Genomic DNA, 16,601 nt, shown 5'->3' with positions numbered 1-16,601 from the left:
ATTTTAGCGTTAGAAGCAAAGCGCGGGTACCAGGTACAATAACAAAGAAATTGTCACCGGTAACGTTTCTAGTAGAAACCGCACCCAACAAAACATGGAAACGACATGTCGATCAAATTATCCGATACACGCCCGAGATTGATGATATAAATAAGTCAGTGCCAAAGGTAACAACGAACAAATCTGATATTGTATTACGTCGTTCAAACCGATTGAAAAACTAAGTGTAACAGTATTCCAAAAGGGAGGAATTGTAGTGTTCACGACGTTACTCGATGTACAAATACTAAGTAAGAATGTATGTAGTCACGGTACAGCGCGAGGCAGTTGGTCAGCGAGCGCTGAGCGTGACACACGCAATCACCTTATTTACTTGTTTCCTAATAAAATTATTCTATAGTGTTAAGCCTGATCCCGAGTGTTATTTATTTGAGCGCCCCATTACAAAACATTACAATATCAATAATATCAAAGACCACAAAGTCCATTTCATGGCTTCAACAAAATACGTAGTACAGTCTGAACACGCGTTTGATTATGACAATATTATAATCGCAATGTGTAACGTTGCAAGTCATACCGACGCAGTCAACTTGAGACAGATGTAGATAAACTCACTGATACTTATGTCAACTATTGAAGGATGCTTGTCCGTAGGATAAGTTACCGACGGTTTTTGTTTACTGATTGTATGATCGTTGTTTCCGTTCTTAAGTTGCTGAGACCTTGTTCTTCTTCATCCTCGTTCTCTTATCACGAAGATCGTTACTGAGATCGCAGACTAAACGGCCGCTTACTGAGTTCTTGATTGTTTTTCTTAACTTCAAAATAACCTGAATGAAGTGTTGGGAACGGAGAAAAAAGAAAGGTGCTTGTGAGGGACTTGGTTAATTTATAATGATTTGACTGTGCACTCATTTGGTCAATCTTTAACCGTTTCAAGTTTTTATATAAGGTTAGCTCCCCTTTCAATCATGGTTGTCTGTTCTCCATTATAATATACTCTTTATTTAACTTCAAAAACAATGTTCAGTAAGATGAAGTAAAGTCTGGATTTCACTCCTGGTGATGTGTCGTTAAACTGTGAAGAAAAAAAAAAATACAAACAAAAAATGATCCGATGGTGGATGATGAACGAATCTTACGCACATGGTCTGTAATTGAGAAAGTGAGTACCTTAATTGAATTGCGTAGATTATTTGAAATAGGTATTGTCAACGTGTTTGAAAATTCTCTTCATGTAAATTTGCATATAAGAAAGAAATTTGTCTTGAAGAGGGACGAGATTGTCATTGAAACATTGACACTAAAAATAATGTGACTTTGATGTATCGGTCTACAATTCCAAAACCCTCATGTACATAAACTACGAGGTCGAAACGAATCCCACCTATTTTCTACATATGTGTCTTTCAAACAATGAAATCAATTTCAATCTATAGTTGATCTTCAAAACATTCTGAGTGACCGTATAAATGTCAATGAATACAGTATATAAATTCCAAGACGGAGTATTTTTATAGTTCGTCAGAAAAACCTACAAAAAAAAGTAGAAAAATACAGCTGTCGCACAGTAGTACTTCCTTAAGATTTCTAACAATGGACGAATCCACAATTTTAACGTGATTAGTCTGAACAATTACTTCTTGCATACCTGCAAATCTTCTTCTGTGATAGTTTTTTATGTAATCGAATTCAGCGACTTTTTCATCGGGCGCAGGAAGTGGATTGTAAGGATTCCCTGAATGTACCGCAGCGTGTGCAATGAAGAGAAACAAAGGCTGCGTAGTATTGTGAAGATTAATGACGGAAACAGCTTCTTTGGTGAAGACATCTGTTGAATACTGTCCGTGTAAGTCCCACGCTGGTTGCATTCCACGTCTCATGTCAAGACCCCAATAACCCTATATGCAACAGTGAATACATATTTCATTTTATCACATATCACAAGTTTTCTTCGAATCTGGCCATTACGCACATATAATCATCTCTCACAAAAAAAAACATTTCACAAAAACGCAGCATCCATAAATATTCTTATAGTTTATCAACAAAGATCGAAATCACCTAACATTGCCATCTACATGCCTGTTGACTCTCAAACTTGACACTAGCTTCCACATCTCTCTGGAATTACCGTACTGCCACACTAGGGTTAGACTGACCTTGAGGGGAGACTTGGGTGAACAAAAAACGTCCCGTATTTTAGAATTCATTTCATTAAAATTTGGAGCGTGCATTTATAGTTTGTAACGTGGCATTTCGGTCAGGCCTGCTCGTTACAACGTACTCCCTGAACCCTGGGCGGAATCCAGGAATAAGGGTTTCGGAAATCGAGTCACGAAATAATCATAGAGAGCGCCAGAACTGGAGACACGCATCCGGGCTTCGACAGGGACGCAATAGCGAATTACGAACAAGATATTGCAGCCTTTTGTTTTTATTTTTTTTTCGAGTACACCGGCTACAAGCCAGCGACCAACTCCGACGCCGAAGATATTTCGAAGCAAGAAGAAACCACGGAGATCTCGCGGGAAGGATACCGAGGCTGCGGAGTGGGAGAAAACGCAGATCCCTGCAGCGCGGGAATCCAAGGCGGACGCGATTCCCGCTAGCGGCCGGCGCGCTGCAGCCTCCCCGCTCACCCCGCCGATGCCCAAGCGAGGCAACCGTGAGAGGCCAGCTAGCGACGAGGGAGCACCACCCCGCTCAACCCCAGGACCCCGTAGAGCTGCGCGGAAGACGACATCGCGATCTAGCCTTAAGTTCTACGCCGCGTAGCGACGACAGGTGCGCGCCGAGTTGCGCAATCTCCAAAATCGATGACAGATCGATTGTTGCGCATTCTTAGGGTGATAACGTCACTAAGGATTAGCGTGACGAGATCGGCGTTGCGGCCGATCGGCCATCTGAGATCACTCGAGTTCTGGCGACTAACTGAGATAGTAGTCACGTGGCGAAGTTGCGTTAAGTCAGATTTTTCTTTGGGTTTGCGTGATTGTACGGAAGTGGTAATCGCGAGGAAGGATGAACAGCCATCGTCACGAGGGGGTAGGCGAGTTCGTGAGCTGGATGTGGAGCGGTAAGCGCTGCTAATATTCTCGCGATCGAATTTCGAGAGCAATTGAGCGAGGGCTTGTCCGAGAAAGGATAGCCGTGTGTAATTTGCGTGTAGAAAAATCCTCGAAATTCGTTTGCCGATTATTTCGTTTGGTGACCGTAGCCTGAGTTGCACGTGTTAACGTAGAGCCACGATTAAGCGACCGAGAAGGTCGAATAGAGTTCCGGGTTGGAGTCGCGGCTAGCTTGCTGTAATTTGAGTGTAACCAAATTCCGTCACACGTCAAATCAGTACAATAAAGTATCATTTCTCGTGTAGGTCGCGAGCCGTCGAAAGGGGAACGTTCGAATTCGCGAACCACGTCCCGACGTCACGGAGAAAGTTGAGCTCGGGTGCGTGTTAATAAGAATCTTCTTTTGTAGAGGAGAGTCGCGGGTAACGCGACGAGCCCCTTTTTCGTTTGGACTTTTGCATTAGTGGTTAGTGATAAGGTGGCGATTAGCGCCCGTAGGCATAAGCAATTTTTTTTGTTTGATTTATTACCGATCGCGGGCAGCGTGTCGGGTCCAAATTTGTTTTTGGTTTTTGTAAGTTAGCGGTTATTATTAAGACAGCGACTAGCGCACGTAGGCCGTGTAGAGGTCTTCTAGATCTATTAAAATTTTTTTTGTTCTTTCTTTTCTTTTATTTTGTATCATCGCTAGCTGGAAATATACAATTTTAATTTGATTATTGCTTTGTGAAATAACGTGTTGGCGTACGTGTGTCGTATCTCTACCCAAAAATTACCCCTCCCCTCGCCGCGGTACCGAGCTATCGAGTATATGGTTGCGGTATATCGCATTACCGATTTCGAGGCGTGTTGATCACGCCAGGCGTCCAACAAATTTCGCGATATTGTTTTAGGTCCAGGATACCTCGCGGACGCTGATTTATTGTGCACGCGGTAAGTTCTCGGTCATTTTCTCCGAGTGACCAAGGAGCAGAGAAATCCACGTCACAAGTCTCAAAATTAGAATCAGATCCAAAATTCAGTTCAATAGGTCAAGTAATTCCGAAGTTATGCATTTTTTTTGAAGATTTTTTCAAAACACCGCTTGCGCATTAGGTTTCATCAAAGAAGGTTGAAGTTTTTTTGTAAATAAATTAAACAACATAGACTAAATTTTTTTGCAGGAAATGTTTGATCAAATATTTCTGAGTAACTGGAACTATTACTTCAACAGTTCGAATTTTTGTTTCGCTATAATTTTGAGTATATTATAGTCTGATAAATGAATTATATTCACCGGAGTTGAAATTTCCTGCGACTATTTCATGATAATATGCCTCAGAATACGAGAACTTCTGCCAAAGGACGAAATGATTGGACGAAACTTAATGCGCCAGGAATTTTTCGAACACCTAAGAACACAGTTCTAAGATGAAAGCGATTGAATGAATTCAGTTTCCTGACTTCCTGAGAAGTATGCATGAAGTATGCACAAAATGAGTTATTCACTGTAGAGATAAGACACTTCGACTTACAATGAAACTGCCTCAGGTGCCCGCTCCCCCCCACCCCCGCCCGATTTGGACCATTTATGGATATGTCATTCTTCGTCGAAATCGAAGCGATACGTATTTTCTTTATCGGCGAAAAAACGGTTTAAAGGGGGTGAAATCAGCCGCCAAAGCTGGGCATCCTCAGTAGTTGTTTCATAGTTTCGCATACTACCAGTTGAAATATTTGAATCACACCAGTTGGAGAATAATTCCTATGACGAATAATGAAAAATACATTTTGGCCGGTTACGACAGGGTTGAATTGTCGAAAATTTAGGGGTTGAAAGTTGAAAAAATTTTGTAACTAAAAAACTATTGCTTGAATTGTAGAGAAATTATTGCATTTCGAACAGCAGAAGAAAGTAGGGGACACATGTTTTTGCGTTTTTCGAAATAACGTCACTACGGGGGTGAACTACCATTATACACGAGCAGCCAAATTCCCATTAGAATTGCACTATTTTGCTTCAATTTGTCTTATTTAACATTACAGAGCTCTTTCTGAGCAACAATTTAGCAGCTTCTTCGTTTCAATAAATTTCGGTTGCATTAGTAATAAAAACCACTCCCATAAATTGCTGAACGGTTTCTGGCATAGTTTCTTATACGGTCGTGAAATCTTCCGGAGCCCGGTGTTTTAGTAGTTTGTGAGGTTACTAAAATCGATTCCAAACTTACTATTTTAAAATGAACATAGCTAATGCTGTCAACAATCACAACTTCACTTATTATTTTTTTTCCAAAACATTGAAAGAAATCGGAAAGGTACAATGGAATGGCTTTTATACCATTGATGAAATGAAAGTTATCTTGTGACCCAGAAGCACCAAAACAATTACATTTTGTTTCGGCGAAGTTCTACTTTTATCTACTTGTTGTGACGTATTATGCAAGACATACCAGCACAATCTCTAGAAACTATACAATCAATGCGCATGCGCGAGTTTTATCGACTGCTCGAGCAGGCTGGCCACTCCGAATTTTAGCTGTGAAACTTTGTTTCTGATGGCGATGAAGTTCATACGAATGTTTGAGGTTGAAATCTCAAACAGTCGAGGTAGTGACTCGGAAAGCATTTGTTATTCAGTCGGAAAGTAGATTCTTCAAAGAACGGTCGAAACTTGATGCTAATGCTCTTTGTAAATTGGCTTTATTCGACTGAAACGAGAAATCTGTTGAAATGTTGGATGCTTGGAAAAAACGCAGCAGGTAGATGAGAACACTTCATTTCATCACTTTTATTATTTCGTACATTAGAAATAACAATGAAATTTTTTTCCATCAACAGGTGATACGGCCAAAATAATTACATCTCTAATATTCTCTGTTATCTGCCAACTTAATTTATCACACGTCCAAAGATTATCGCAACTTTCAAGCGTCAAAGGAAGGTTCTCACTCTCTTGTGATTTCAGGCGATAATATTCAATCTTATCACTTTTAAAAATGCGGCGTTGAACCAAGCGTTCAAGAAATTCAAATATCTCACTATCTGCAATAGAACTGTGAATCTTTTTTTCTCGAAAATAGTTTAACAAAATTTACCGATAGTCGATAATCAATGCATTTTTTCCGATCAATAAATTATTGCTACTACAATGTTCGATTAAATAAATGAAGGGTACCTAATACTCAAATTGAAAATTCAAGAAACATCACATTTATTGAAATGATTTCTGCACTTCATGTTAGTGCGGTTCGAAACAAAAAAAATCTAATCGGAAGCGTAGAACCCAGGAACGTGGATCATATCCTGTGACACAAGTTAAAAATCAACTTCCTCAACATGCACCTTAACGTCACAATTAGCTTCAAGGACAATCATGTTTTAGGGTAATGTCAGAACATTAATACGAGTATATTGACTCATCGGATTCGAGATTGTGTCTCTTGTTCCATCAAAATAAATAAATATCTAATTTTTAACGAAGTTCATGAAGATTTTTTTCCAGATAATGTAATCCGATACAATATCTTGTTCGTAGTTCTCCGAACATCACCTGATAACAAGGATATTTGGAAAGAGTCCCTATGTTGCAGAAACCATTATAAAATTCTTGGTTTCTAATTCGTGCCACTGAATAACTTCTGCATTTCAGGTTCCATTTCCAATCTCAGGATGAGATTTTTTTGTTCCAGGCAGAATGCTAACATAAAATGCAGAAATATTGGCAGTAAATGCAGATTCACAAACTTTCAGTCTTAGCGTAGGACCCAGTTAAGAGTGTAAAATTGAATTTGGCTTTGAGCTATAGAGAAATTGCAGGATACCTCTGTGATCCAGACTCGTAATAAAAAAGTTAGCGAGTGATTATTTGCAAGCAGCAAGGCAGCGAAGATATTTTTGACTGTAGTTATTAAAAATTTCTAGATTTGGGTTGGTTCAGTTTGCCTAGCAAAATTCAACTCTACAATCTAATAAGGCCTTGAAAGACTATTCATCTGAATTCAATGCCAAAGAGAATGAAAGTCAGCTTCAAAATAAGATACCACATTAAATGGAATAAAATTTGAAAAATAATGCTGGTCAATCACAATGCTTGAATTACAATGGTGCACAGAGCGATTGCTGGGTAGAATGAATTAGCAGCAACGGTTAAGTAACAAACTTATCGCTATTGGCTCGATCAAAGTAAAATGATGGTATATTTAGCTACTATGATCTGTAGTGTATCCCGCTCTTCGATTTGCCTCAACTGATGTCAGAAAGGTGGCAATGGCCTGATGAAATTCACTCAGCACCTTATGTCTGATGGAATAACCAGGTTCAATGGTTGTAATGATTGCACCGCTCGAGAAACCAGGATCCTTGCCGCCTAAACGTTTTGACCATCAGGTAAAACATAATTTTCCTCATGTTAATTAAAGTTCAAACTTCGAGCCTGCTGAAAAAAACGAATTTTATTCATCTTAAACTATTGTAATAGTCAAAGATCACGTAATTAGAAATTTACCTACATGCTTCCATGCCTGACAAATTTAGTCCCACTTTGAAAATGAATTATTTCGCACCTGAAAATATTAGAAGCTATTATTATTAGACAGGATCTTCTGGTATTTTTGGATACAACCAATTTCCAATAAAATGCACAATACATAAATCGTCAATGAGACGCATTTTTAATTTTATGTAAATAAAGAATCTGTTAACAATAAACGTTGTTTTTACTTACCTACCTCTGTTTGTCCAGACTCCCACTTGTTCATGACATTTCACATCGAATTTCAGATTTTTTCTTCTAATAAATAACATCTAATTTCTGTATCATTTAATATTTTCTCTTCCGTTGAATTCTTTGCTGCGTCGGTTGCATATTTTCCGATATCGACCACGGTATTGCTGAACGATACTATTTTTCTTTGACAATTCACGCTATGTAAAAGTAAACAGCGACGTAACCTTAATTCGCGGTTTACGCGCGAGAGATTCACAGCTCTTGTCTCATTTAGTGTACGTTGGCGCCCTGCTCAGCAGACGAAAACGTCGCTGCGGGGCGATTTCACCGACCAATAAGACTGAATTATTTGGCGCATGCGCATTGACTGTATAGTTTCTAGAGATTGTCCTGGTATGATAAAAATGAATCAGTTTTTCTGGTTGACTAGTACGTAAGAAACATTAGAGGTCAAAAAATTGAAATAGCTTGTCCACACCGCTGTCGCGACTGTTTAAATTCTTACTGGAGGTTCGGACTGCCAATACGCCTCTTGGATAACTCCAGTGGCGCGGCTCGGTGGCAGATTCAGGCAACACGTGGATGTGCGAGTGCGGTCAGCTGTACGGTTTATGTATCAATTCAATCAAAAAGTGCTCTCCAAAATAAACAAAAAATGGGTGGTACGAGGTACTGTTGTGTCGTGGATTGCAAAAATACCCAATCGAAAAATCCATAGTTAACTTTCTATTCGTTTCCGAGACGACATTGGGAAATTAGCAAGAGAAATAAGTGGATAAAAGCTGTCAGAAGAATGTAAGTAATATTATAACAATTTGATATGAAGAATTAACGTATTGAAAATATACAAACGTCAGATTATCTTTAATGTTTTATTTTTATAATGCACTAGATAACAAGCCGTGGCAGCCGAATAACAACACTCGGATCTGCAGTGCTTATTTTATTGGTGGCAAGCAGTCTAACATAAAGAGATACATCTCCATTTTCCATTCCTGTTTTGCATGTATAGATGCAAAGTTCCTGAAAATATATTTTTTCGCATTATCATTGAACTATTTATTTATCTCATAATTCATGCATAACTCTAATTTCAGTTCGTACGGCGGATTATGTACTCTCGTCTGTGGTATTAGTTTCCCACGGACGATTCGTTCTCCACTAGCTTCATCATCAGTTTCGACGACCTACTGAACATGATGGTTTTGGAATAGTTTATACCCTATAAATGTTTAATTAATTAATCATCGTATTGTTAGTAATACGATAATCCTAAAAATAAATACGTAGTAAAAATGACAATGAATTTGAAAGAATATCTCATATGTTTCGTGCATTTACTCACCTTTTGACACAGATTTTCCGGGAATGAATTCTGCATGTATATTCTGAAATCCACATTTGATGATAGTGTGGCTCATAATATCACTTTTAATTTTGTATTGCACTAAATAAAACAATAATTCAAAACGTGCCGTGATTTATATGTGAATCATATGTTTACTGGTATGAAAACAACGTCCTCGAGTTCCCGCCGTTGACCGACAGATAGCGTTGCCGTCGTTTCGCCATGATATCCAAGAGGCCTATTCAATAATTGCAATCATTGTATGCTGCCAGCCGTCAGTTCATATTCTGATGTCGGCAGTGGTGTGTTTGCATATTTGTGGTTTATATGTAATTGAGAATTTGAAAGTGCATTCATGCTTTTCCGTAACGAAGATGAAAATCCATCTTTTCAACGTTATACAGTTACTTGTGACAACATTCCAAGCGATGAATATTGCTCAATCGCTCAGAAGTGATGAGGAAATACAGTTGAAGAATCATTTTGAAAGTATATTGTTAGATGCAATGAAGGAATACACTGGCGTTTAGGTGTAGGAAGAAAGGTTCCTGTACTTTGGAGAACCCTATAAATTTTAGAAATGGAAATAGTTGCACATAAAGAATGGGCATCTGCAATTTATGGACCAAAATCGCCTCCAGACGCATGCACCAGCAATGACGAAAACTTGTTATACGAATACAAATCAAGAGCAGTTGAAAAATTAACGCTAGATTCAGCTATCAAATTAGCAAAAATAATCGGAAGTGCCAGTGAAGCAGTGGAAAAATTCAACAAAAACGAACAAAACGATGATGAAAAGTACGACTCAAACGAAGAAGTAAACTACAATCAAAGAAAATTCCAGAAGAGGAAAAGAGGGCAAGCAACGAGGCAACATCAACAACATTCCAGAAACAGGAGGTGCGACTGCTGCGGACGTCCCAATCACGAGAAGAGTTCCTGCTGGCACCGACAGAAAATTTGCAACATGTGCGGCAAGAGAGGACATCTAGTTAACGTATGTAACGCGCATAAAAACATGGACAGGTAAAAAACGTGATTGATACCGACATATCGGAGGTCGACGACAGCGAAACGGATTCCGATACTTTCGATGATCTTGCTTGTCATTCGATCCGGTCGTCTGACATACAAACAATTCCTTGTAATACAGTAAGAGTTGATCCTCGATATATCGCAATTAAAATCAAAACAGTAGAACTTGAAATGGAAGTCGATTGCGGATCAGGGGTATCGATAATAAGTGTGCGAGGTTACGAAAAGTATTTTCCGAAATTCAAGCTACGCAAAGCGGACAATAATTTATCGTATTACACGGGCGAGCGCTGTGTACCGCGCGGAATGTTGCGAGATGTAAACATAACATACAAAGGATAAAAGAGAAACGGCGGTGTATATATAGTTGAAGGTAAGGGAAACCCGCTGATGGAACGCGATTGGTTAAATGAATTTAAACTATAGCCCTTATGGCGAAACCCCGACGAACAACTCAAGAAAATAAACATTTTCAATGAGTGAAGTATGATCAATAAAGCTAGAAGCGAAATCTTTAAAGAGTACGGAGAATTATTCTCTCCCGGTGAAGGCACATGTAATAAGGCAAAATTTAAAATTCATTTGAAAACAAATAGCCAACCAATTTTTTGTGAAGCTCGAACCGTTCCTTTTGCAATTAGACAAAAAGTGAGCAAAGAGTTAGATCGGTTAGTCGAGCAGAAAATCATTACACCAATCGAGACTAGTGAATGGAGCACACCGATTGTGCCAATATCCAAATCAGATGATACTATTCGAATCTGCGCAGATTTCAAAATCACAATGAATAAATTGATTCATATTGATCGATACCCACTATCTCGATTGGCACATTTGATAGCTAACTTGCAAGGAGGCATATGGTTTGTAAAAATTGATTTAAAAGAAGCTTACGTACAAGTCCTATAAGATGAGAATACAAAGAAATACTTAACAATAAACACTGTGACGTGATATTTCGTACCCCGTCACTTTATTTAATTATCGCATTCCCCTAGGTGCAAATATCGCTAAAAATAACGAAAGCACGTCTGAGGCCAATACTCCAAAAACGAACGACTAATTATCTTTAACTTGAATTCTCTTTACTAAGCTAATTTTATGCTATTTTCTAATTCTGTAACGCTCTACGAGAGACATCTACGAGACCTTCGCGTCAAGATACCAGGACACTGCCTGACAGGGGTCACGTACCAGCTCAACATCGACCACCACCGACTACAGACGAACGAATACCGCTGAAATCACTCCCGATGGATGCCTACCTAGTTGTCGAACAGGGTCGTGCGTGATGCACAAGCAGTACCTCCGACTATTGAAGACTTATCGGCCAAGAGCCGAACCACGAATGAATGCTTCTACCGCTCGGATGCATCGTCAGGCGGCGTACAGGGCTGTGCGTCAAAAACACAACAAAGCCTCCCGTCGACGATACTTATCAGCCTGGAGCTGAACCGACCCTAACGCCTACTAAGTCGTTGTCTATCAAATAGAGGACGGTTTTCTCTTCACGAACCGTCCTATCGAAGGACTGCGGCGTGGAATAGGCTAATGCTATGCTGACCACGTGGATCTGGTGGATCTAGTGTGGGGATCCGGGTTGAGGGCCATCACCACCAGATCGTTCCGGCATGAGGGCTTCAATGAGCGAGGGCCGGGATGCAGCGCCGACGAAATAGCTACAACGGGGAGTACCAGTAAAGCAAGGAGTGAGTTACAGTCGGTCGCAAGTCTGAAGGACCGGTGACGTACTATTGCCGCACACCTCAATATCGCAACACATGAGCAGTACGACCTCCCCTCTCACCAACGATACCGCACAGCTGAGGGAAAACATCTCTGACCACCTTCCGACGTTCCGATACCTCGATACCTGTCGTCGAGGGAGAAGAAAAACAAGCGGCGAGGGATTATCGCCGCCTACCCGTAGACCAGACCTACGCGACCTGCTGGTCCAATTAGGATACCGCAAATTTGAGGAAGAATCACGTGACAGCAGCTGGACGAAAATCAGGATCGTCGCTCATCTCGTCACTCTACGTTCAGTTCTTGAATCATAACGACGTGCTATCGCCATATTTAGTGCCATTACCGCTATCTGCCGATTTAGTTCTCGCTATCGTACCGCATTCTCTAGTACCTGTTATATCTTCTTTTACGTAAGTGAGGTTCCTTTTCTATTTTGTGAAGCCACGAGATTACTTGCAATATATCGTACCTTTACCTTTATCTCTCTCTTTATCTTGCAGTTGGTCTGCTTGAGCCAATTGAGCTCGTACCCTTTCTCTTTATCTTGCAGTTGGTCTGCTTGAGCCACCTGGGCTCGTACCTTATTCTCTCTTATCTCTTATCTGGTCCCTTTCTCTGTCTTATTGCAAGTAACTTCGAGACTGGTTGACTATTACTTACGCATTGTAGTGACTATTGCTTTATTTTATTATCTTTCTCTTCTGGAATATTGGAATGCCTAATATCGCTGTCTAGCAGCGCGTTCCGTTAAAGGATCAATTTTTATCTCAGCTATCGAGCATTGCTATTTCGTTATATTTTCTCTGATTAGTTCATATCTGTCTCTTTACCTATTACCGTTGATTATCGTATCTTAGTGAGTGTACCGCAGGAGCGATTTTACATCGCTGCGCGGTCCCGCTCGGCGTTCATTTGACATTGGAGTATTGTGCCGTATCGCATAACATCTTTTCCATTATTTTCTTTGCTAATGTCGCTGATCGTAGTTGTCCGTAGCCTCTTTGGTTTGCCGTACGCGCATACTACTTATCTTGAATATTGTTTGTCTTATCTTGAATTTCCTTTTATCGTACCGAATATTATCTCTCTTTCTCTGGCACTTACCGCAAACCAGAGACTGCGTAGTATCTGTTAGTACCTGTATTTTCTAATAATTTTCTACTTGACCTATTGCCTTGAATTTACCTTGTAATTCATAATTCCCTATCTTTGCCTATTTCTGATCATTCTGGTAATGTGATAACTATTACAATTTTTGTATTTCGCATGTGTTTATAATCGCTTCTCATATTTTATGGTTTATTTGCTCAATGCTCAATTTAAGTACCGTATATCTTTTCCGTTCTGCATATTCATTATAGAAACGTATTAGTTAATACCTCGAGTCATAGTATCGCGAGCTTACGCATATTTCCCGCTTATTCGGAAAACGTTCCGTTATTTGTTAAATCTCTCGCTCAACTTTTCTCTGGCTGTAAATATTATTAATTATCGCATTCATCGTAATTGCATCTCAATCTCTTCAGTTGTTTGCCTGTTATTAAAATTTATCGCTTTTTAATCAATATATTCGATACTATTTCTGCTTCACCTGTTTGTTATTTTATCTATTGGATTCGACCCCGCCCCTCTACCATTATCTTGTCTATACTGAGCAAGCTGTGCAAAACCGTCGTAGAACCTGACCTTACCTTCACCTATTATCTTTATCTTTACCTTTACCTTTATCTTTTTCTCTAATTATCTATTTTTGACGCATGTGCGTCTGGCGCCCAACAATCATATCTTTCTCTTATCGTATCTCTTTCTATGTCTAATTATTCAGGTTAGTGACTGCGCCGTAGGGTAACCAATGATCTCATTTCTATCGTTTTACCCTCAGCGCCAAAAATTGGTTACAACACGCACAAAGGATTATACCAATACAAGAAACTACCGTATGTCATCGCATAAGCGCCCGATTTTTTCCAAGCGCAGATGGAACGAATTTCCAGAAAAATGCCTTTTGTAACGGTTTTCCTTGGACGATATAGTGACCCAAGGAAGTACGATACTTAAAGCAATTCGCAGAATGCGGTTAATATTGGATACATTAAAATAATGTGGCTTGAAAGTTAAAGAATCAAAGTGTGAAATCTTATCAAAAAGAATTACACACTTGGGTCACGAAATCGACAAACACGGCGTTCACATTGTTCAGAGAGATGACAAAGAGATATGGATCATCGACGTGGGATCCGCGAATCAGTGATGAATGACTATAGTGAGGAAGCGGGATAATGAATAAAATAGATCAGATTTGATAACTAATTCGAGGTCACTTCATTTGAGGGTGATGCGTAGACGCGATCTGTATCGCAAGAGAAGAGAACGATAACTGATGACTTTACAGGCGAGAATACACATTGATAATACACATACATGATTTTGAGACAGTGACAATACATGAGATGCAGCTGATTTGTTTTGAGCCGCGACATGGGCATGCGGCGAGATTTGACGCAGAGACGGCATGTAAACATTGCACGCGAGTGTGCGTTCATGCGTGAGGACGATTTTGAGTGCCGCGAGATACACATTCAACTAAACCGTTACTTTGTCGAAACACACATAAGGAATGAAAAAATAGAAGCGATCAAACAAGCACCGGAACCCACAAATACAAAACAATTACAAGCATGGTTAGGAACAATTACTTATTATGACAGATTCATTAAAAACCGGGCAACAAAGTTTGCACCATTGTATAAATGCATTAAAGAGAATAAGTTAGTATGGACAAAAGAATGTAAATTAGCATTTGTTATAGCAAAAAACGAACTAACATCACACAAAATTTTGATTAATCATGATCCAAGAAAACCATTAATACTAACATTCGATGCGTCCAACTATGACATATCAGCTATTATATCGCACGTAACACCCAGAGGACCTCGACCAATTGCATATGCATCGAAAACGTTAACAGAAATTGAACAAAATTACGCGACGATAGATAAAGAGGCGAGAGCAATAATTTTTGGAATTACACACTTCTATGATTATCTTTACGGTAGGAAATTCACGCTAGAAACGGACCACCAACCATTAGTCCGAATTTTTGGAAATAAAAAGGGCATTCCAAATAAGTTGGAGGGAGTGTAGTACACGGCATGGGTATACGATACCTCCCCCCCTCTTAGCTTGCTAGAGAGGGGGCGAAGCGCTCTAAGCACTTGTAACTCACCGATTGTATAACGAGCAAGTCAGTTCAAAATAAAGACTATTATAAGCAACATGGATTGGATTTCCTTGGGTCCTCACAAACATTTCGCTTTAAAGCATCTAAGCATTAGATGAATTCATTCAAAATTGCCCATTGTATTGTATCGAGGAAAATTAATAAATTCAATACCAAAAAACGATTAAAAACACCAAAAGTTTGAGAAAACAAGCTGAACAATATGTACAAGGTGTAAATTTATCGCATGTGTATAATTCAGATCAAAGTGGTTTCGAATTGGGCGTTACAAGGTAACTTAAATAACAAGGGAGGGGGAGGGGGAGGGGGAGGGGAGGGGGAGGGGGAGGGGGAGGGGGAGGGGGAGGGGGAGGGGGAGGGGGGGGAGGGGGGAGGGGGAGGGGGAGGGGGAGGGGGAGGGGGAGGGGGAGGGGGAGGGGGAGGGGGAGGGGGAGGGGGAGGGGGAGGGGGAGGGGGAGGGGGAGGGGGAGGGGGAGGGGGAGGGGGAGGGGGAGGGGGAGGGGGAGGGGGAGGGGGAGGGGGAGGGGGAGGGGGAGGGGGAGGGGGAGGGGGAGGGGGAGGGGGAGGGGGAGGGGGAGGGGGAGGGGGAGGGGGAGGGGGAGGGGGAGGGGGAGGGGGGGGAGGGGGAGGGGGAGGGGGAGGGGGAGGGGGAGGGACACTCGACAACAACACGCTATTCAACACAAACAAAATAAAATGATATATTTCGCAATAGCAACGTTACAAGAAATGAAATAATGCAATACTCGCTCTTCTCGAGAGATCCAAATCCAAAATTAACACGTTGAGCGCCACGCGTATTTCTAAGACAATCCCGTTCAGGCCACGCGCGCCGCTGTCAGCCACCGATAAGTCTAGTGTCAGCCACCGATGGCTGACACGGCCTAAACGGAAAGTCTAGTGTCAGCCACCGATGGCTGACACGGCCTAAACGGAAAGTCTAGTGTCAGCCACCGATGGCTGACATGGCGCTCAACGTGTTAAACAACAAAAAATCATTCGTAATCTGTGCTATTTCTTAATCTATCGAAATTGCAGCTCGCTGATTAAGGTCCGACTCAATACTTTAAAATTTCTCACGCACAACTCTCAATCTGAAACCAAGATATCTCAAGATATGCTACTCCCTACGTGATATCATTTCTATAGACACCGTTTGAAACCACTTGAAGGCCAGCGGTCACCACTTTGTGGCGCTCTGACACTTTTTAGCAGGTAATTCCAACAATATTAAGAGGTGGTTAGCGATATTGCATGATATACTTAACTGAAGGACTGATAAATAAATAGTAGGACCTATTAGATAATCAAAATAGCGAAAAGAAGGCATGTCAGGTTTAATACTAGTAATAATATTTATATTTCAAGTATCATGAAAATAGAAAGGTGACATTTTCATCATATTTTAGGAATAGATACACATTAAATCGTAAAATACAA

General features: G+C 40.5%; 1 protein-coding gene across 2 annotated transcripts in view; it reads right to left on the bottom strand.

Annotated features, from left to right (window-relative positions):
• LOC124188024 (arylsulfatase J) overlaps positions 1-16,601 on the bottom strand; it is an 850,127-nt gene that overhangs the window by 533,589 nt on the left and 299,937 nt on the right. For both annotated transcript variants that reach the window (XM_046580288.1, XM_046580289.1), the window contains one exon: positions 1,655-1,904. In XM_046580288.1, the coding sequence (XP_046436244.1) occupies positions 1,655-1,904 (250 nt within the window). The remainder of the gene's footprint in view (positions 1-1,654; positions 1,905-16,601) is intronic.

This window comes from Neodiprion fabricii, chromosome 1 (genome assembly GCF_021155785.1).
Source record: "Neodiprion fabricii isolate iyNeoFabr1 chromosome 1, iyNeoFabr1.1, whole genome shotgun sequence".
Taxonomy (NCBI): Eukaryota; Metazoa; Arthropoda; class Insecta; order Hymenoptera; family Diprionidae; genus Neodiprion; species Neodiprion fabricii.
The sequence above is the reverse complement of the archived record's forward strand: the minus strand, read 5'-3'. Positions and strand labels throughout refer to the sequence as shown.